The sequence below is a fragment of the Sus scrofa genome, chromosome Y (genome assembly GCF_000003025.6).
Source record: "Sus scrofa isolate TJ Tabasco breed Duroc chromosome Y, Sscrofa11.1, whole genome shotgun sequence".
Lineage (NCBI taxonomy): Eukaryota > Metazoa > Chordata > Mammalia > Artiodactyla > Suidae > Sus > Sus scrofa.
In genome coordinates, this window is record NC_010462.3 from 40,605,274 (window position 1) to 40,629,000 (window position 23,727).

The 23,727-nt window shown below is 33.4% G+C and overlaps 1 protein-coding gene across 1 annotated transcript in view; it reads left to right on the top strand.

Annotated features, from left to right (window-relative positions):
• The window catches only part of LOC102159347 (cullin-4B-like), a 147,423-nt gene continuing 124,014 nt past the window's right edge, over window positions 319–23,727 (top strand). The window contains exons 1-5 of the mRNA XM_021080985.1: window positions 319–535; window positions 4,072–4,187; window positions 19,869–19,972; window positions 20,386–20,455; window positions 23,309–23,382. Of these exons, the coding sequence (XP_020936644.1) occupies window positions 334–535; window positions 4,072–4,187; window positions 19,869–19,972; window positions 20,386–20,455; window positions 23,309–23,382 (566 nt within the window). The 5' untranslated portion in view covers window positions 319–333. The remainder of the gene's footprint in view (window positions 536–4,071; window positions 4,188–19,868; window positions 19,973–20,385; window positions 20,456–23,308; window positions 23,383–23,727) is intronic.

Sequence of the window (23,727 nt, forward strand, 5' to 3'; positions counted from 1 at the left end):
GTATAATTTGGCCTGATTATCATATGCAATGTGTTGTTGAAAGTCACTTATTATTTCACCTTTCTTGTTCTTTTTCCTTTGATCTTAGTTGTTTTTTTCTTTTTTGTTTTGGCATTTATTCATCTGTTTATTATGTTACATTTTCATGTTTTCAAGATTGCTCCCTTCCAGTTTTTGTTTTGTCTGTTACTGAAAGTTAAATTTACTTGCTCTTTTCCCTTCATCTCTTTAAGTTGGTAGTTTTCTTTCTTTTTATCTGAACTACCCAAATCTTGCAGTATAAACAAAATGGGAAACTAGATTTTCTTGGCTTTTGTAGGACCTAATGTGAAGATGGCAGAAGAATACGCATCACCTTCATCTACTGCCTCTCAGGAAGAAGAACAATTGAAAAACAGAAACTTGATAATTTACTCTATGGCTGAAGAATACCACACAGATGCCTTGACTAAACCCCCCATGACTTTGTCCAGTTTTGTCAATATCAAGCCCAGCACTGGCTCTGTCAAGAAATTGGTAATCAGAAACTTTAAAGGTAATGTGATGATCATTTTAAAAAAGATTTTGGTTTGGCTTCTCATATCCTATTGCTGCTTTTTAATTGTAAATTGGAAGATATACAAGTTAATGAGCACAATTTTTAGATGAATTTGAAACATCATTCATTTTGGACTCTGAAGACCTGGGCTCAGCCATGTTTTTACCACTGAAATTATTTCATTCTTCAAATTTGGCTTTCCTCTAAAAAATGACAGGCTCCAATAAATTTTGCAATACAGTTTTAGAATGGTGCACTTTTGCTTATTATTGAATGGATCTGAAATATTAATGTGAGATCGTTTCCCCTGGTGGTCAAAAGGCAACCATTTTAATTTTTTAACTTGTGGAACATATACACAAAAAAACAATGCACATGAAAAAAACACAATGAACCAAGATAAAGATTCATTATTAAGAATAAATGACTTTCAAAAATTTCTGGGGAAATACAAATGTCATTGAAAAGTTAGAAATTAAGCAGGGCTGCTTAATCCATTTTTCCTTGTAAAAAAAAAATTACATGGGTATTTTAACTTGTAAAAACCAACATCCTTGGTATCTTATCAGATATCTACTTATCTACTTCTTAATTTACATATCCCAACCTCAATTGTATCTTTGTCAGGAGAAAATTTAAGTTTTCCCATTTTAATTAATTATATTTATTTAAAAATTTTGTATTCAGTTCTTTTCTCATTGAATAATTCTATTCTTCATAGTAGTAAAAATATCACCTATTACAGAAATTTCTGAATAAAACACAAGACTTTTTCAAAAATGAAATTGTTTTTCCCACTGTTCCTTATCCAGAACCTAATGCATGCTGAATTTTTGTGCTGAATCTTTAGTTTTCAAAGTGTGAGAAAAAAATCTAACTTTAGGAACTAGTTAATATTTTAAATAGTAGAAATTTCCACAATTTCTGTAATATTCATGCATTATTGCATATGATGTTTCTAGTGTTTTATGGTATATTTTATCATTTATAGAATACATTTCAGTATACAGAATGCCTTGGTCTCTATTTATTTTATTTTTTTTTTTTCGGTAAACATTAGCTGTTCATTTGATCTGTATTTTCATACTTAAGGTTTATTACATACATTAAATATCTCCTAAAGTTTTTTAAATACTTTTATATAATTTCATATTTATGAGTGATATAAATGAAAACTGTCATTTTGTTTTCGATTTTAAAAACTATGAAAAACTAGAAAATTTTCTCTTGGTAGAGTTGGAACATTGAGTAATTCTCTTGATTATCAGAACCAAATACCTGATTTTTAGTCTTTTTTGCTGACTTTTAAAATGTAAACTCATAGATTTTTAAACAGTAGTACTTATTTCATTTTCACGATATAATTAATAATAATGTTTTTCGTACTTTTAAAATAACTCATTCTTTCAGAGTAAAATTTGTTTTATTAGATGAATTCTGTGGAAAGGGGGAATATTTGCCACCTTGGAGAATGAAATTTCTAGAGTGTGAGAGAGAGTATATTTCTTTACAACACACAGAAGAAAAAAAAATGGAATCTAATCTGGAACTTATTCTTGGCCTAAAAAACTTACCTTCTGAGGAGTTTCAAAATAAGTACCTTTTTTTTTTTAAAGAAGTATATTTCTGGTTTCTTGTTTGGCTTTCTGAAGTGGCTTAATTTATGTAAATATAAATATATATACACACACACACACACAATATATATTATTAAACATACGCATTGTAGTTATATATATATATACACATAATATGACTCACAGTTATGTGGATATATAGTTTCCCTCTCCCAAAGAGAGAAAATCTTGAATTAGGTGTTTTCTGAATCAGTTAATTTTCTTTTTTTTTTGTCTTTTGTATTTTTAGGGCCCCACCAGTGGCATATGGAGGTTCCCTTGCTAGGGGTCTGATTGGAGCTGTTTTTGCTGGCCTATGCCAGAGCCACAGCAATGCCAGATCCAAGCCACGTCTGCAACCTACACCATGGCAATACCAGATCCTCAACCCACTGAGCGAGCCCAGGGATCGAACCCACAACCTCTTGGTTCCTAGTTGGATTCATTTCCACTGCACCACTACAGGAACTCCCTGAATCAGTTAATTTGTGATTGAATTTGTATTTATTTTTTCCTCATTTTTTTATTCACTTTGTTATGCTTTGACAGCTTCTTAGGTATAACCTTATCATCTAATTGTTTTAAAATATTATTTTTCTTTAGTAATTTAAATGTGAAAATTAAAAATTTTTTCATGACAGTATTTTTAATAATACCGTACTTATATTTTTACTGAGGCAAAATCCACATAGCATAAAATTAGGTATTAACTATTTTAAAATATAAGTGTACACTTCATTGTTAGTAGATGACAATGTTGTATACCCACCACCTCAGTCTAATTCAGGACATTTTCATCACCTCAAAATGAGTCTCCATACCTATAAGCAATCCCCATTTCTCAGTTCCCTTTCTTTTCTCTTCCCTCCTGTCTTCTCACTAAGCAATCAGCAGTCTGCTTTCCTTCTCTATAGGTTTGCCTATTCAGAGTGTTTCATATAAATGAGATCATTGAATAAGTGACCTTTTATGTCTGGCTTCTTTTTCTTTGCATAGTACCTTGGAAATTCATCCACATTGTAACATATATGAGTCATTTCTATAGTTTAAATAAAATTTCATTGTATGGGAACATTTATATAAAAGTTTGCCCAGTACATTTATATTTCATTTGAATACCTGTTTTTAATTCTTTTGGGTATAAACCAGGAGTGGAATTGTGTGGTCACATGATAATTCAGTGTTTAATAACTTAAAGAACTTCCAAACTTACACACTGGCTATACCAGTTTATATTCCACCAGGAATTTATAATGATTGCAGTTTTTCACCTCCTCTCAATAACTTAAATATTTTCTAGGAGATCTGAGTGGTATGTCATGGCTTTGACTAGTATTTCCCTACTGATTAATTATGTTGAGCAACTTTTCATAAAATAGTTGTCCATGTGTATGTCATGGGAAATGTCTTTTCATATTCTTTGCTTAACTTTAATTAAATTTATTTTTTGTGTAGTTGAGTTTAAGGGTTCTTTATTCAGCAGATATTATCTTCTGTCCTGAGGACCTTTTGCTTTATTGAACATGTCCTTTGATGAACAAAGATTTTTAATTTTAATTTAATGATACTCAGTGAGTTTTTTTAATTATCATATGTGTAAACCTATTACTAATCCCAGGTCATGAAGAATTTGACTTCTTTTAAGAGTTTTATAAGTTTTGCCCTTATATTTATATATTTGATCCATTTTATGTTATTTTTTGAATATGATATGAAATGGTGGTACTTATTCATTCTTTTGTATGTGGCTATCATTGTACTGGCACATTTGTTGAAGGGACTATTTGTCTCCACTGAAAGAACCTTGTTTATGAACAGTTCACCATAGATGCATTTGGTGATGTTACATTTAAAAATCTTTTTTGACATTGTCTCCTAAAAGATTTGTTTTGTAATCTTTTTTTTTTTAATTTTTAGATAAACCACTGATGCTGGAAAACTATACTGAAGAAACATGGCAAAAATTAAAGGAAGCTGTACAAGCTATCCAGAACAATATCTCTGTTAAGTACAGCTTGGAAGAACTCTATCAGGTGTGTGTTACTTTAGATGCAATTATTCACTAGTCATAGCAGTGTTAGTTTTTAATTTGACTCTGTTTATATTGACTCAGTACTTACAGTGACTCTATATTAATTGTATTATATTTGTTTTGGATCTCTGAGATTTTTATAATGAAATTTTTTGTAATTATGAACTCACCAACAGATAATACTCATACAATCATGAAAAATTTTTTCTTTGTATATATATTTGATTTGTTTAGCTGCAATTTTGCTTTGTATACAATATATACTTGCATATATATTCTCATTTTTCAAGTTTAAAAAAATTTAGTTTAGTAGGGTTTTATACACCTTTCTCCTCTATGAAGAGTGTGGAATGGTGTTAAAGTTGGAGTAAAACATTTAATCGCAAAGGGACATGGAAATCTAGGACTTTGTTATTAATTGCATAGTAGATATTTAAAAGATAATTAAATCATTGAATATCTACCTTTGTTTTTTAATCTCAGTATAAAATATTTATTTTTCTGTCTGTCTAGGTCTATCATTACATCAAGGAGATATTTCTTAAGTTCTTATGGTAAAATCTGAGAGATGCTTTTTGGGACCAATATTTATTTGATTTGGTCATTCATAATCAATTCCTATTGCATTGACATCTTTTTGTAATTATCCTCTTTCACTCTCTGTATTACATGGATTGTAAATTATAAGCCATTAGTATTGCTTTTTTCATTATTATTTTTTTCTTTTTGGTTGTGCTTTTGGCATGGGGAAGGTCCCAGGCAAGGAAGTGAACCCATGCCATGGTAGTGATGACACTGGATCCTTAACCCACTACACACCAAGGAACTCCTTTTTGTTAGTTTTCTTTTCAAATCTAATGCCTTATACATTCATGCTGTCTTCATTACTTTTTCTTTGTGTTGTCAGTGTACAATTTTCATGCTGATCCTCAGTTTTTTTGAATGAATAATTTCATTCTACTCCACACTCTTAGAAATCACTGCTCATATACTGATGTATATTGCTTATGAAGCCTCCCAGTTATCAGCTCTGTGATGAAATCACTTGGCAGGCCTGATGAACACATTTCACAGGTGATTCCACCTTTCTGAGTCTGTTTCTTATCTATAAAATACTAAGAATAAAAGTATAGTAAAGTTTAATTTTTTAAGGATGAAATTATGTATGATTTATATAAATCATTTGAAACACTTTGACTAATAGTAAGGCCTTAATATGTTGAAAAATCATTCTTTCTCTTTAAGATCATCCTTCTTCAAATAAGAGCTGTAGTTTCACAGCCATATACCTTATTTATAGATGTAGCCAGAAAATTATTTTCTTGGGAGTTCCCGTCATGGCTCAGTGGAAATGAATATGGCTGGCATCCATGAGGACACAGGTCCCATCCCTGGCCTTGCTTAGTGGGTTAAGGATCTGACTTTGCCTTGAGCTGTGGTGTAGGTTGCAGACATGACTCAGATCTGGTGTGGCTGTGGCTAGGTTGTGGCTACAGCTCCAGTTTGACTCCTGCCCTGGAAATCTCCATATATTGTGGCTGCAGCCCTAAAGAAGACAAAAGACCAAAAAAAAAAAAAAAAAAAGTTATTTTCTTGGAAATATATGTGTGTATTCCATTGTAAATAGGAGGTGGCATTTTTTACCTTGTATATTTAAGCATTATAACATACTATTGAAAATTAAGTCTTTGAAGAGTTTTTCTTGTCAGATTTTTTTTTTGTAATGAAATACACATTACATAAAACATTACCATTTTAGGTTTACTTCAGTGGTACATTCCCAATTATATGCAACCACTAGCACTGTGTAGCTCAAAGACTTTTTTCTTAACATCTAAACAAGACCCTTTACTTATTAAGGAGTTACTATCCATTCTCTTTACTTATTTTTTTTTGTCTTTTGCCTTTTTAGGGCCTCACCCATGGCATATGGAGGTTTCCAGGCTAGGGGTCTAATTGGAGCTGTTGCTGCCGGCCTGTGCCAGAGCCACGGCAATGCCAGATCTGAGCTGTGTCTATGATCTACAACCACAGATCGTGGCAGTGTCGGATCCTTAACCCACTGAGTGAGGCCAGGTATTGGACCTGCAGCCTCATGGTTCATAGTGGTATTTGTTTCCACTGAGTCACGACAGGAACTCCCTCCATTCTTTTTTGATTCTAGCCCCTGTTACTAATCTGCTCTCATCCATCGGTATAGATTTAACCTCATCTGATTTCATATAAATGGAATCATATCATATCTGACCCTTTCCATCTGGCTTTTTTCACTTTACATAATGTTTTGAAGATTTATTCTTGTGGCATATTTAGCACATCATTTATTATAAATTAATAATATTCCAGTGTATTAAGTTTCATGTTTCATTACACATCTTTTGTTGGGCGTTTGTGCTGTCTATTGTAAATAATGCTATTATAAACATTGTGTATAAGTGTTTGAATATTTATTTTCAGTTATTTTGGTTTATAATGAAGGAGGTAAATTTTGAGTCATATCTATATTTAGCTTTTTGAAGAACTAATTTGTTTCCATGGTAGCTTTTTACATTATTTTCCTGTACATTCCGTGAAAGCTGTATGTGAGGATCTACTTTTTCCACATCCTGGCCAACACTTGTTTTTTCCATGTTTTTGTTTATAGACATCCTAGCAGGTATAAGGTGCTTCTCAATGTGATTTTGATTTGTAGTCATTGAATGACCAATGATATGAAGTATCATTTCATGATCTTGTTAGTTTTTTATATATTCCTTTCAAAATATTTATTCAAATTCTTTGCCCATTTTTGTTATTTTATTAAATTATATCAGTTCTTTATATATCTTGAACAGGAGACTTTTAAAATATGTGAAATGTAAAAGTTCTATTCCATTCACTTATTTGTCCTTTCACATTTTCTATAAGTGTTTTTTGAGGTGAAATTTGTCACATAAAATTAACTGTTTCGCAATGACAAACTTAGTGGCACTCTAAATATACAGTGTGCAATTGCTATCTTTATCAAGTACCATTTTTATCACACAAAGGGAAATTCTTTATTCATTGAACAGGCACTATCCAATTACTGCTCCCAGACCCTCTGGCCAGCACTGATTTGCTTTTCATTTTTATGGATATTCTTGTTCTGGATGTTTAATGTGAGAGGATTTTATCTGATTTGTTGTCTTATGTGTCAGTTTTTTTTTTGTTAGAATGCTATTTTTTTTTTTTAATTTTATTTTCCCACTGTACAGCAAGGGGGTCAGGTTATCCTTACATGTATACATTACAATTACAGTTTTTCCCCCACCATTTCTTCTGTTGCAACATGAGTATCTAGACATAGTTCTCAATGCTATTCATCTATCCGGACAAAGCTCTACTTAAAAGAGACACATGCACCCGCATGTTCATTGCAGCACTATTCACAATAGCCAGGACATGGAAAGAATGCTATTTTTGATATTTATCTATGTAATAGTATATATCTGTACCTCATGCTTTTCTTTGGCCAAGTAATATTTCATTATATTGATATATAACTATTTATTCATTCATCCCTTGATAGACATATAGTTATTTCTGTCTTTTGATTACAGTGAATAGTGCTGCTATGAACAAGATTGAACATGTAATTGTTTGAGTCCCAGTTTTCAGTTTTTGAGTATATACTTAGAAGGGAATTGAATAAATCTGCATTAATTCCATGTTTAACCTATACAGCACCTGCCGTATTATTTTTCTTAGTTGGTGCATACTCACTATATGGGGCTTCTATACTTACTACTTTTAGTTTTTTGATTATAATGATCATTGTTCATGTGAAGTGGTACCACATGGAGGTTTTGCTTTGCTGTTTTGAAGTGACTGCTGATTTTATGTTTACATGTGCTTCTTTGAACATTTGTATATTTGTTTAAGAATTGTTTATTTAAGTTCTTGTGTTCTTTTATTATTATTCACATAACAAAATCCACCATTTAAAAATATACAATTCCTTATTTATGCAACCAGCATCTCTGTCAAGTTCTAAACTTTTTTTTTTCTTTTTATGACCATACTTTCAGCATATGAAAGTTCCTGGGCTAGAGGATAAATTGCAACTGCAGCTGTGTCCTATGCACAGGCATGGCAACACCAGATCCAAACCACATCTGTGACCTATACCACAGCTTGTGGAAATGCTGGATCCTTAACTCACTGAGCAAGGCCAGGAATTGAACCTACATCCTCACAGAGACTGTCAGGTCCTGAGCCACAATAGGAACTACAAGTACCAGACATTTTTATCAATCACACTGTATCTCTTAAGCTTGTGATCCCCATTCCAGCATTCTCAGCCCTTGTCCAGGAGTCATTTGTCTTTTGTCTTTACGGATTTAGCCCTTCTGATTATTTCATATAAACATTCATGCAATAAGCTACCTTTTATGTCAGTTTCTTTCACTGAATATAATGTCTTCAGTATTCATACATGTGTAGAATGCATTAAAAAACTTCATTCATTTTAATGGCTAAATAATATTCCGCTGTGTTTAATATTGAAATTTGTTATCCATTTTTCTGAAAATGTACACTTGATTTTTTTCACTTACTGGCTATTGTGAATAATACTGCTGTGAACATTATTTTGTTTGTTTTTTTGTCTTTTTAGGGCTGCACCCATGGCATATGGAGTTTCCCAGGCTAGAGGTCAAATCAGAGCACTCCAGCTGCGGTCTACACCACAGCTATAGCAATACCAGATCTGAGTCACATCTGCAACCTACACCACAGCTCATGGAAACACTGGATCTTTAACCCACTGAGCAAGGCCATGGATCGAACCCGCAACCTCATGGTTTCTAGTTGGATTCATTTGCACTGCACCATGATAGGAACTCCAAAACATTATTGATAAGTATCCGAATCTCTGTTCTCTGTCATTTTGAAATCTTACGGTGGAATTGTGGGATATTAGTATGCGTTTTAAGTTTTTGAGGAAAACAGGTACATTCTAAAGATGCTGAACTGGAGTTCCCGTCGTGGCACAGTGGTTAACGAATCCGACTAGGAACCATGAGGTTGTGGGTTCCATCCCTGCCCTTGCTCAGTGGGTTAACAATCTGGCGTTGCTGTGAGCTGTGGTGTAGGTTGCAGACACGGCTCAGATCCCGCATTGCTGTGGCTCTGGCGTAGGCTGGTGGCTACAGCTCCAATTCGACCCCTAGCCTGGGAACCTCCATGTGCCATGGGAGCAGCCCAAAGAAATAGCAAAAAGACAAAAAAATAAAATAAAATAAAGATGCTGAACTGTTTTATATTCCCACAGGTAGTATATTAGGGTTCCGGTTTTTCCTCATTATTATGAACGTTTACTGTTGCTATTGTTCTTCAATTATGTCTACCCTAATGGATGTGAGGTATAATCTCATTGATTCTATTTATTGAGGAATAGTTGATTTAATATATTAATTTCAAGTTTATAGCATATTGATTATTTTTGCATATTATTCTCCATCATTGATTATTACAAGATAATTGCTGTAATTGCCTATTCTGTAGGGAATATCCGTGTGGCTTATCTCCTTATTCATAGTGCTGTGTACCTGTTAATTCCATAACTATAATTTGTATCTGTGAACAAATTTGTTTTCTATGTTGTTTCTGTTTTGCATATATATTAATTTTTATAATTTTTTTGATTTCACATATAAACAATGTCATACAGTATTTGTTTTTGTCTGACTTACTAACTGAAATAGTTTCTAGGTATATCCCATGGTTGCAGATGTCAAAATATCATTATTTTTCTGGTTTGTGTGTGTGTGTGTGTGTGTGTGTGTGTGTGTGTAATCTAGTCATATGTTAATAGACATTGGTTTGCTTCTGTATCTTGGTTATTACAAATAGTGCTGCTATGAAAATTAGGGTGCATATGTCTTTTTGAAGTAGTGTTTTCATTTTTTCCAGATATATACCTTGGGTGGAATTGAAAAAATTGTTTTATTTTGCTATTTTAGGAAACTTCATAGTATTTCTATAATGGTTACATGAATTTACATTACTACCAGCAATGTGAGAGTGTTCCCATTTCTCCACATACATTGTCTCCAAAATTTGTTATTGGTAAATTTTTATGGTAGCCATTCTGGCATTGTGGTTTTGATTTGCATTTGTCTAATATTAGTAATGTTGAGCATGTTTTCATGTGCCTGTATACCATCTGTGTGAATTCTCTGAAAAAAAAATGTCTATTTAGGTCTTCTGCCAATTTTGGTTGGGTTGTTTTTGTTTCATTATTGAGTTGTATAAGATGTTTTGTGTGTTTTGGATATTAACCTTTCATTGGTCACATAATTTACAAATACTATCTCCTACTCCATAGCTTGTGAGTGGTTTTCTTTGCTGTGCAAAAGATTTTGTGCTTAATTTGGTCCCATTTGTTTACTTTTTATTTTGTTTATTTTGCCTTAGGAGACCAAACCAAGAAAATATTTCTTTGATTTATATCAAAGAGCATTCTGCCTGTGTTTTCATCTGGGAGTTTTATAGAGTCAGGTTTTACATTTGGTTCATTAAACCATTTTTTTTTTGTCTTTTGAATTTTTAGGGCCACACCTGTGGCATATGGAGGTTCCTAGGCCTGGAGTCTAAGTGGAGCTGTAGCTGCTGGCCTATGCTACAGCCACAGCAATACCAGATCTGAGCCACATCTGCAACCTGTACCACAGCTCACGACAACTCTGGATACTTAACCCACTTTCATTGGTCACATAATTTGCAGATATTATCTCCTACTCCATAGCTTGAGCAAGGCCAAGGATCGCACCCACAACTTCATAATTCCTAGTGGAGTTCATTTCCACTGTGCCACAATGGGAACTCTCATTAAACCGTTTTGAGTTTAGGTTTGCATATGGTGTAAGTGACTGTTCTAATTTCATTCTTTTATGTGGGCTGTCAAGTTTTCCATGCACCACCATTGAAGACACACTTTTTCTCCAGTGTATATTCTTGACTCCTTTTTATATGATAATTAACCATAGATAGCATAAGTTTATTTCTGGCCTCTCCATTTTGTTCCAGTACCAGTCTGTTGTGATTACTGTAGCTTTGTAGTGTTGTCTGACGTCTGGGAGAGCTATACCTCCAACTTTGTTCTTTTGTGTCAAGATTGCTGTGGTAATTTAGGGCCTTTTGTGATATCATATGAATTTTAGGATTATTTGCTCTAATTCCCTGAAAAATGTCATGTATTTTGATAGGGATTATATCAAATGGGTAGATTGCTTTGGGTATTATGACCATGTTAACAATATTAACTCTTTCAATCCAAGAGCAAAGGATATCTTTTCATTTCTTTGTATCCTCTTCAATTTCCTCCATCAGTGTTTTGTAGTTTTTAGAGTGTAGCTCTTTGTATTTTTTTTTTTTTTTTTTGGATTTTTAGGGCTGCATCTGTAGCATATGGAAGTTCCCAGCCTAGGGGTCAAATCAGAGCTACAGCTGCCAGCCTACACCACAGCCACAGCAGTGCTGGATACCCAGCCCACTGGGTGAGGGCCAGGGATTGAACCTGCATCCTCAGATTCTTTTCCAATGCACCACCTTGGGAACTCCTGCTTTCCTATTTTAATGAGAATTTTAAAAATTTTGTCAAATGCTTTTCCACATCTATTGAGGAAATCATGTGCTCTTTATCTTTTTAGTTAATGTGAAGTATCATATCTAATGATTTGTGTATGTTGAACTATGCATGTTACTTTGAAGTAAAACCATTTTATTATGGAGTATGTTTCTTTTTCTATATTGTTGGATTTGGTTTGCTAATATTTTGTTGACAATTTTTGTATCTGTATAGATATTGGCCTATAGTTTCCTTTTCTTTAAAAAAAATTACTGTAGTTGATTTCCAGTGTTCTGTCAATTTCCAGCGAAATGATCCAATTATGCATATAAGTACATTCTTTTTTCACATTATCCCCTGTCATGTTCCATCACAAATGATCAGATATAGCAGAATCCCATTGTTAGCCATTCCAAAGGCTATAGTTTGCATCTGCTAACCCCAAACTCCCAGTCCCTTCCAGTCTCTCCACCTTCTTCTTGGAAACCGCAAGGCTGTTCTCCAAGTCCATGAGTTTGTTTCTTTTCTGTGAATAGGTTCAGTTGTGCCATATATAAGATTCCAGATATAAGTGGTATCTTATGGTATTTGTCTTTCTCCTTCTGACTTACTTCACCATGAGAGTCTCTAGTTCCATCCATGTTGCTGCAAATGACATTTTTCATGACCGAGTAGTATTCATTGTGCATACATATTGTATCTTAATCCATTCAACTGTCCATGGACATTTGGGTTGTTTCCATGTCTTTGCTATTGTGAATAGTGCTGCAGTGAACATGCGGGTACATGTGTCTTTTACACAGAAAGATTTGTCTGGGTATATGCCCAGGAGTAGGATTGCTGGGTAATATGATATTTCTGTGTTTCATTTTCCCCATACTATTTTCCCCAGTCTTGTACCAATTTACATTCCCACCAACAGTGTGGGAGAGTTCCCTTTTCTCAACACCCTCTCCAGCATTTGTTATTTGTTGACTTACTAATGATGGCCATTCTCATTGTTGTGAGGTGGTACCTCAATATAGTTTTGATTTGCATTTATCTAATAATCAGTAATATTGAGAATTTTTTCATGTGTCTGTTGGCCATCCATATTTCCTTTCTAGAGAAAAGTCTGTTTAGATCTTCCGCCCATTTTTCAATTGGTTGGTTTTTTTTCTGTTGAGTTGTCTGTATATCTTGGAGGTTAAGCCCTTGTCATTTGCATCATTTGAAACTATTTTCTCCCATTCCATAGGTTGTCTTTTTAAATAGTTTCCTTTTCTGTGCAAAAGTTTGATTAGATCCCATTGTTTTATTTTTAATTTCACTTTTTTTTTTTTGCTTTTTTTTAGGGCCGCACCCATGGCATATGGAAGTTCCCAGGCTAGGGGTCTAATCAGAGCCACAACTGCCTGCCTATACCACAGCCACAGCAATGCCAGATCCGAGCTGTGTCTGTGAACTACACCACAGCTCACAGCAACAGATCTCCAACCCACTGAATGAGTCTAGGGATCGCACCCATATCCCCATGGTTCCTAGTCCAATTCGTTTGCACTGCACCATGATGGGAACTCCCATTAATTTCCATTTTTTGTGGTATCTTTTCTTTTGGTATGGGGGTGATGGTAGCTTCATAGAATTTGAGAGTGATCCTTTCTTCTCAAAATATTTTAATAGTTTGAGAATGAAATGTATTAGTTCTCCTTTGTAATTTTGGTAGAATTCCCCTGTGATGCCATTTGATCCTAGACTTGTTTTACTGATAGTTTTTTTAAGTTATAATTTTTAAATTTTTTTTTAATTTTTATTTTTTTGCTATTTCTTTGGGCCGCTTCTGCGGCATATGGAGGTTCCCAGGCTAGGGGTTGAATCGGAGCTGTAGCCGACGGCCTACGCCAGAGCCACAGCAACGCAGGATCTGAGCCACGTCTGCAACCTACACCACAGCTCAGGGCAACGCCGGATCGTTAACCCACTGAGCAAGGGCAGGGACCGAACCCGCAACCTCATGGTCCTAGTCAGATTCGTTAACCACTGCGCCACAACGGGAACTCCCTAAGTTATAAATTTGTATTAACTTCTAGTGATTCATTTGTTCAGATCATATTTTTTTTTCTTGATTCAATCTTGGCAGGTTGTATGTTTACAAAAACTTGTCAACTTTTTTCTAGGTTGTCAATTTATTGGTATGTTATTGTTCATAATATCCCCTTATGATTGTTTATTCTCTATCATTTCAGTTGTTGTTAACTGTTTAATTTCATATTTGGTTTATTTGGATTCTCTGTTTTCTTCTCGGTGAATCTAGGTAAAGCTTTATCAATATCATTTATATTTTCAAGAAGCCAACACTTTCTGATCTGTATTAAATTCACTTCTGATCTTTATTATGTCATTCCTTCTGCTGTCCTTGTTTTTTTGTTTGATCATCTTTTTCTCAGTATTTTATGTGACAGTTTAGGTTGTTTTTGGTGCTTTTTCTTATTTATTGATGAAGGACTTTATTGCTGTAAACTTTGCTTTTAGAACTGCTTTTGAAGCATCGCAAATAGTTTGTAAACTTGTGTTTCCATTTCCTTGTGTCTTGAGTTTTTTTTTTCTGATTTCCTCTTTGATTTCTCATTGTTCCAGTAGTTTTTAAGTGGGATATTTTTAGCATGTGTTTGTTCTTTTTCTGTTTTTCTTTCTGTAGTTGAATTCTAATTTCACATTGTTATGGTTTGGGACAAATGATGGATATAATCTATCCTAAGTTTGTTGTGGATTATCTTGTGGACTGTTATGTGATATATCCTGGAGAATGTTCCATATGCACTTGTAAAGAATGTGTATTCTGTTTTTCTTGTGGACTGTTATGTGATATATTCTGGAGAATGTTCCATATGCACTTGTAAAGAATGTGTATTCTGTTTTTCATGTCCTAAAGACAGCTCCTTAGTTTAATTGGTATCTTATGTTATTTAAGAACACTGTTGACTTAATGATTTTCGGTCTTGATGGTCTGCTTATTGATGTGAAAGGGGTGTGAAAAATTCCCTACTGTCATTTATAGTAGTCAGTTTCTCCCTTTATGTCTACTAGTGTTTGCTTTATTTATTTAGATACACCTGTATTGGTTACATGTATATTAATTAATGTAACATCCTCTTCTTTTATTGATGACTTTAGCACTATATAATGCTTTTCTTTGTTCTTTATTATAGCACTTACGTTAAAGTCTGTTTTATCTAAGTATTGCTACCCCTGCTTTTTTCAACATTTTGTTTACCCGAAATAACTTTTTCCATTCCCTCAATTCAATCTATGTGTTTTTAGCCCCACAGTGAGTCCTTGCAGATAGCATATTGAAAGGTTCTTGTTTTTGTATCCATTCAGCCGGTCTAAGTCTTTTGGCTTTTAAAAGAATTAATGATATCCATGTACTTACTGTCATTTTATTATCATATAATTTTTTGGTAGTTGTTTTATATTCATTTCTTCTGTTTGTTTCTAACTTTGCTATGATTTCTCCATTTATATAACTGTGTTTCCTTTTTGGTGTTTTGTGTTTATATTGTGTCCTTATTTTTCCTTCTTTTTTCTTTCTTTCTGTTTTTCTTTTTTTCCTTTTAATGACTCATGGCATATGAAAGTTCCCAGGCTAGGGGTAAAACCAGAGCTGTCATTGTTAGCCTATGCCAGAGCCACATGGGATCCAAACTGCATTGGTGACCGGTGTCACAGCTAGAAGCAGTGCTGGATCCTTAACCCATTGAGTGAGGCTGGGAATTGAATTCACATCCTTAGGAACACTGTATCAGGTTCTTAACCCATGGAGCCACAATGGGAACTCCTCTATTATAGGGTTTTTTTTTTGAGGTTACCATGGGGCTCATATATGCTGATCCTCAGTTATTTTATTTGATTAAAACTAATAGTTATGTAAGTTCAAACATTTATAAGATTACATTTTTATTCCTCTTTGCCACAATTTTGTATGTTTAATGTCATATTTTCATGCTTATCCCGTTATGTTAATTTTAGTTACCATTGTTTTTACATTTTTTTCTTTAATTTCTGTCTTGGCTTATTTAAGTTATTCTTAAAAATCTTACTATATATTTACCTTTTTTTAGTGGGGTTTTCTCTTTCCTATGGATTTTTACTTTTTTTTTCCGTTTCTCAGTGACCCTTCAACATTTCTATAAGAGGAGGTTTAGTATTATTGAAATGTTTTTGTTTTTTCTTGTATGGGAAGTTCTTTATGTTATATGTTACATAATATATAAAGGTGCATATATATGTATATATGATGTGTATGCATACACGCATACACACACGCATATACATATGTAAAATATACTATGAATGATCATCTTGGTAGAGTGTCCTACTTTACAATTGTTCCTTCTAGCATTTTCAATATATCATGCAGTCACTTCTGGCCAGCAAACTTTCTATGACAGCTTTATGGGATTCCCTTATTTTACTCTGTGTTTTTCTCTTGATGCCTTTTGAACTCTTTGACTTTCCCCATTTTAATTATATGTTTTGATGTAGGTCTCTTGCATTCATATTATTTGGGATCCTGTGTATCTCATTTACCTCGATGTCTGTTTACTTCTTTAGATTTGGGAAGTTTTCAGACATAATTTTTCAAATATATTTGATTTACTTTTCTCTCTCTTCTTGTCTGGAACCTCTATAGTGGGAATGTTGACATATTTAATTTTATAGGGCAGATCTTGTATGTTGCTTTTTTTCACTTGTCTTTCTCTCTGATGTTATTATTGATTGATTTTCATTAGTATTCTGTCTCCTTTAGCCTGCTATTCATTACTTCTAAAGTATTTTTTATTTCAGATATTGATTATATCTACTTTTGATTAGGTTGTGTTATATTTTCTAATTCCTTGATAAAATGATCTGTTTACATCAGTTTTCTTCCCGAATTCTGTTATTTTTATTACCAGTTATTTGAATTCTTTGTATGGTAAGTTATTTATTTGTTCTTTTTTCCAGAGGTTTTTTCTCATCTTTCTATTAGACATAGTTCCTCTGCCTTTTTGTTTTAATTTTCCTTGTCTATGAATTTAGGAGGAACAGTTAGCTATAATGGTCTTAAAAAGCTGTTCTTATATTGGAGTTTCCCTCTCTTGACTCTGTGCTCAAGGCATTTGGTAGGTCAGCTGCATTTGATGAGGATACCAGTCAGATTCTTCCCCAGTGTGTGCTAGCAGGTACCACATTGTAGGGGTGTGGCTGCAGATGGAGAAGCTAGAACCTATTCAGGGTGTAAGTTAGGATTCCCACCCTTCTTTGTGGTGATCACTGCCCTTTCAGGAATGGGGTCTGATTCCAGTTTGTTAGAACAGAGGTCTGGAGGATAAGACTTGGGCTGGCTCTGTTCCCTTTAAATGTGTGTTTTTCTTCTTTCCGGATCTTTGTCCTAAAGAGGGGGTGCTAAAGTAATTGGGGGTCATAGCCTACAGATATCAGATGCTTTGCCTATGTAGGCATCTGTGGCTGTGCTCATATACAGCCTGTGGTTGCATTTTCCCTTGTCTTGGCTGCCTAATATCCAGTGCCATGCTTTGATATATAGTGAGTGAAGCTGAAGTGTTTACCCACCTCAGCCTGGGGCGTGTACCAAGGTACCCATGGGATAGTTGGCAGCTACTAGAGCAGATCTCCTTCCATCCTGCCTCTGGGGCAAGCAGCATGCACATGCATACTAGTTACTAGCTGAATTCAGGCTTCCCATTGTCCTCCTGTTAGTCCCAGTTGCTCTCTAGCCAGCCAAGGAGTCTTGTTTTCCCTATATAGGATTCCGTGACTGGCGTACCTAATCTGTGGTTCTCATTGCTCTCTCTTCAGAGCAGTCGTTCATCCATTTGTTATCCTTTTTTTCCTGTGTCTTCTCCCAGGGGAACATGTCTTGCCCAGATTTATTTTTGTCCTTTCCTACCCAATAATATGTATCTTTCTTACATCCTCATCTGTGCAGGAGCCCTTTGTCAGTTTCTAGTTAGTTTTTTGTGATACTTATTCCATGCGTGGTTGTACTTTTTATGTATTACTGGGGAAAGGTGAGCTCCATGTCCCTTTATTTTACTGTCTTAATATCTTAATCTTCCTCCTCATTGAGGTCTAGATTTTCATTTCCTCTGTGGCTAATTTCACTAATGTTGTACAGTTTTCATGTGCTTATTAGTCATTTGTATGTCTTCTTAGAAAATGTCTTTAAATCCTTGAATCACTTTTAAATTGACTTCTTTGCCTTATTGTTAAAATATACAAGTTCCTTTTGTATTCTGGACATAAAAATCATATAAAATGTTTGATTTACACATATTTTCTCACTTTGTATTGTCTTTTCATCTTCTTCAAAGTACAGAAGTCGACGCACAGAGGTTTTTAGTTTTACCGAAGTCCAGTTATATATTCTCTTTTGTTGGCTTTTGTTATGGCTTCACGTGTAAGAAACTGTTGCCAAAACCAGAGTCATGCAGATTTTGCCTTATTTTTTCTAAAAGTTTTATAATTTTAGTTCTTACATAGAGCTTTTTGATTCATGTAAAGTTAATTTTACATGTGGTATAAGGACATTTCAACTTTTATGTGGACATCAATTTGTTTAAGAGATTGTTTTTTCCCCATTGAATGGTCTTGGTGTGCTGGTCAAATATCAGTGGAATCATAGATGTAAGATTGTATTTTTGGGCTTCCAGTTTTGTTGCCTTGGTCTGTATGTCTGTCCTTACTCTAAAAATCGTATTGTTTGATTGTTACAGCCTAGGTTTTATTCCTTTTCCTATACTTTTTTTTTCTTTTTTTCTCAATCTGGGTAATCTCAATTTATGTATGGTAATTGAATATCCCCGTTTCATTAACTTAGTGGTCAGCTACTGAGGTTTACTTAAACACTAGCAAAACTAGACAAAAATTGACTTCTCCTGATTTTGAAGATTAGGTTTGTATAGGGCATTCCTTAATTGTTTAACCTGATATTTCCAAATCTTACTTTTCTTCACTCTGGTTGAGCATAGCCAAAAGGTAGGCCTGAGTTGGAATTAGCATCTCTCAAGGTCTTTGCTGAGAATGTGTCTAACACTGGACATGTGTGTGCACTTTTTGATTTTTTAGTATATGTAGGAGCTTTTCAAACCTCCTCAAATACACACACACACACACACACACACACATACACACACACACACATTTTTTTTCTCAGCCTCTATTCTTTTCCAAATAGTCTCCTACTATTTGGAGGAAACTCCAAGGCGGGAGGCAGTGGGATAAGCCATAGAATCAAAACCACAGTATCACATTTTTTAAGAAGTAGGTTCCTGTTGCCCCCTGTGTTACTGGTAAGGAGCCACTATTATTGGGCTTGCTGCCATTATAGTAGGTGGTTAAATAACTACCATAGGCTCTATTAGAAATGTAGCAGCCTCTTCATTAAATGTTTCTTTTATTGTGTTTTGTTAGATTCCAGAGTTCTGAAAAAGTTGATTGTGAACATTTTTTGCCAACTTAATTTTTCATTTAGTGAAGAAATGTAGTGTTCAAGGACCTCACTGCTCTTTGGGGATACCACTCCAGTGGTCAGTGGGCATATTTTAATGTAATCAAAATGGTTTGTTGTATTTTTTACTACAAGTAGTTTAAATCACATTTAATTAAATTGTGTATGCTATAGTTATTGTACATGTTGTCTTTAATTCTTTCTTGCAAAAATTTAAAACAATCTAAACTTTTTAAACACTTTGGAAGGCAATACATGGGTTTATGCATACTTTCAGGATCTTAGTTTTTTTAGTTTTTAATTAAAATTTTGATTACATGAATGTCAGTTTCTAAATTTGAAATTTTTTAGTAATTCTGAAAGTAGGTTTTTGTATGTTAATTTGGATGGAAAAATTTTAAATTCGTTTTTCTTAGGCTTTCAAATATTGCAAACTTTGAAATAGATTTTTACCATCCATTTTAAATTAATGTATAATATGCTAATAATATTTATATTGATTAATTAATCCATTTAATATAAGTTAATAGTATTCAGTATTATTAATGTGGAAAATATTTTGAACTGTACTTAATTTTATTTTTCCAACAATTTTTCAGAGTGTTGAAAACCTTTGCTCCTATGATTTATCTGCAAACTTGTATAAACAACTGAAGCAGCTTTGTGAAAACCACATCAAAGTACAAATTCATCAATTCAGAGAGTATCCTTTCTTGAAATAAACAATTTTATATTCTTTGCCTTTCCTTTAGTTCATCTTTAACTTTGATTATATGAAAGTTTCCATGTATGGTAGAGAAAAAGAGGAGAAAGTTTCTCCTTTTTATTTGGGGTATCTAAAGTTTCTTTATGGGATTAATGTAAATTAACCTCTCTCCTTCCTTTTAGCCATCTTTACTTTTTTGTCAAAATTCCCATTTCAGATTCTGTTGAGTGGAATAAGTCATTGGATTATGTATATTTGAGGAATTTTACTTTATAATCTAGTAAGACTTAGAGATGCTTAGATTTCTGGGTACAGTAAGCGCTTTTACTAATGTTTTTTAGAAGTGTTAGCTTCCACTTGAAGAATATGTGTTAGTTTTAGAATATAAATTTTTCTTAACATTACCTCATGGATTCTCTGGATAGTGACTCTTTTCTAAAGGAAATGGATAGATGCTGGCAGAATTATGGCAGACAAATGGTAGGGTGTAAAAATTATTTTTAGTTGGAAGTATTAATATGGAATGTGTTAAATGGTTGTATTTAAGAGGAATCCAAAATGCAGTTAACTCATACTTAAAATAACATATTTACCTCTTTTTTTTTAGGACACTCCTGCACATATGGAAGTTCCAGGGTAAGGGCTAAATCAGAGCTCTAGCTGCTGGCCTATGCCGCAGTCACAGCAACATCAGATCTGAGCCAAGTCTGCTACCTTCACTGTAACTTGCAGCAATGACAGATCCTTTAACCTAATGAGCAAGGCCACAGATAGAACCCGCATCCTCACAGATACTAGTTGGGTTCTTAACTTGCTGAGCCACAACAGGAACTCCCTAAAATGACGTATTTAGAAGTGCCTTTATGGGAAAAGTTTATTCTCAGTTTTTTAAAATTCAAATTTTAATTTATTCATTCATTTGTAGTTTGACAACTTGATGTTTTTAAAAATATATAATTATATTTTAAAGATAGTTCTGTTTAATATTAATTTGAGCTTAATAAGAAGGCAGAAATATATATCAGATTTCCTTATAACTTTGCATTTATAACACTTAGTTTTATTAAATGGTATCTGAAATTAGTAATTTCTGATCTGAGGTTTAAATATATAAAGGAATGTGCTGTAAAGGAATTGGATATGTAACAAAGGAAACCAAAGTGTTTTAAATATCCCAACAGAATGTATGATTTTTGGGGACAAAATGATGTAAATTGTGCCCACTTTTCCATTTTCATGTAATAAAGCATAAAAAAAGATCCTTTAAAAGTATTAATATAATTCTTTAGGTTTTATTTAATGTGTAAAAACAAAGATGCCCTGAATTAAAAGTTTCACCATTAATAGAAAGTATTTTTCTTAATTTCTTACATAAAGACTAAAGCTAGAATGGAGGTTATAGTCTTCATATTCCATGCAATAGTGATATTGAGAAGTTTATGTTCTTAAAATATGAAAAGCAGGGCACCACATCATTTATAACAGGAAACTATTTATCTGATTATTTGTTTTAATGAATTGTCATTCATATTTGGTTGATTTAGTTCTTGGTGTTTGGAGTTGTTAAATTCTGTCCTCAATCATTTCCAGCGAAAACATCCTCTTTGGTAATAGGTAGCTACCATATCACCAATTCCTAGTTTTCAGATTGATTTATAAAAGTGTTAGTGAATCTTGCTTCAAAATCATGACTGTGAATGACACACATCTTTAATCTTCAACAACTGTGTTCACTTACAAAATTCCCTAGCATAATTAATTACTCCTTCTCATAACATTTCCAAATACTTGGTGTAGAGTTTTTAGAGGAATCAGCACAGAGGTACCATAAAAGTTTTACCTGAAAGGCAAAAAAAGTACATCTTATCTAAAGGCAGATTATTCATGAACATAGTGATTACCCCGTGTTAAGACTGCACTAACAAATATTCTAAGTTTAATAGAGATGCAAATTTGCTACAAAATTAAAAGTCTGTGAAGCTGTGTTTAGGTTATCTTTATGGGTATTTTTTTCAGTTTAAAGGAAGGTGTGTTGGAGGATATAAGCATACAATATATATGTTTTTTTTCCTCCATATGCTATTTAACCAGCCAGCCTGGAAAATACAGCTTGGAAGTTGGAAGATTATCACTTCTCTGTAGTTGTCTAGGCTCTCACCACCCCGCCATTCCACACTGGTTTCTTTTTGTCTCTCTTTTGGCTTCCCCAAGCTATTTGAGCATGTTTCTATTATAGCACTTAAAAGGTGTGTTTAATTATTTTTCTCAGTTTCTTTTTCTAATATTCTTGATTATTTAAAATTTATTTGATATGTAATTAAGAACTAACATTGTGGAAGTTTAAAGTGTACAGTGTTATGATATGATACATTGTGTATTGAAAAATTATTACCTATGGTAGAGCTAGCCACAACTGTTATGTGACATAATTACTACGTTTTATTGTGATAACATTTAAGATTTACTCTCCTAGAAACTCAAGTATATAATCAATATTATTAATTATAATTCCCATGCTATACATTAGCTCTCCAAGTGTTCATTTTATGACTAAAAGATTGTATGTTTAGCCACTGTTAGCATTTATTTTAAAATTAAAATTATTAAACTATTTTATTAATAAATTAATATTAAGTGGAATAAAGTTTTTCTACTTAATTTTATAATACAGTAGACGTCTGTATTATAAACCACATGAAAGGTTTTTTTGTTTCATAAATCATTTTTTAAAGTACAGAGAAGGTGAGAAAAGAATAAAAATTGCTGTTCTAACATACAATCAGATTATGGTTAATTTAACAAAGAATTGTCCCCTGTGCTATTTGTGTCTTCAAATATGAGTCATGGGATCACACATATTTGTATGTAGCCTTGGCATTAATAGTGATTTATGTACTTCTCACATTTCTTATTTTACCATTCACAACTCTAGCCCTCTTATATTTTCAGTCTTCTAATGTTGCGCTTAAAGCTTTTTCAAAGATTTCTTTATTCATCAGATTATATTTAGCACTTTGTTGATATATCAGCAGTTTTTATTTAAGTAATAATCTTTATTTGACTAGACTTTCTTCGTATATTTCCAGTAACTTTTATCATTTAAGGAGGAATTTATTTAGAGCTAACAGAAGAAAATGAATAAAAATTTGAATGGCTATCTTTTTCCAAGACAAATAATATATTACTACACATATATGATTTCACACACACACACTCACACATATATAGTCAAAGAAAATGTGTTTTTATTAAAAACTAGATTTCACTAGGTGGATAATAATTTAACTGAAAAAATCTTTAATACATGATTTATCTTTGTTTTATTTTTGACAGATCATGATTAGGAACATTTTTCTGTTCCTAGATAGAACGTATGTTTTTCAGATTTCAATGTTGTCTTCCATTTGGTAAGGATACAGTAATTCATGTTGCATGTAATTTAAATGTATGTCTTTTATTTGTCCTAAGAAATTATATCAAGAGGAAAATGCTTTTCATGGAGTTCCCATTGTGACTTAGTGGTAACAAACCCAGCTGGTATCCATTAGGATGTGTATTTGATCCCTGGCCTCACTCAGTGGTTTAAGGATCAGGCATTGCCATGAGCTGTGGTATAGGTCACAGACGTGACTGAGATCTGGCATTGCTGTGGCTGTGGTGTAGGCCAGCAGCCACAGCTCTGATTTGATCCCTACCCTGGGAACTTCCACATGCTGCAGATGTGGCCCTAAAAAGACCAAAAAGAAAAAAAG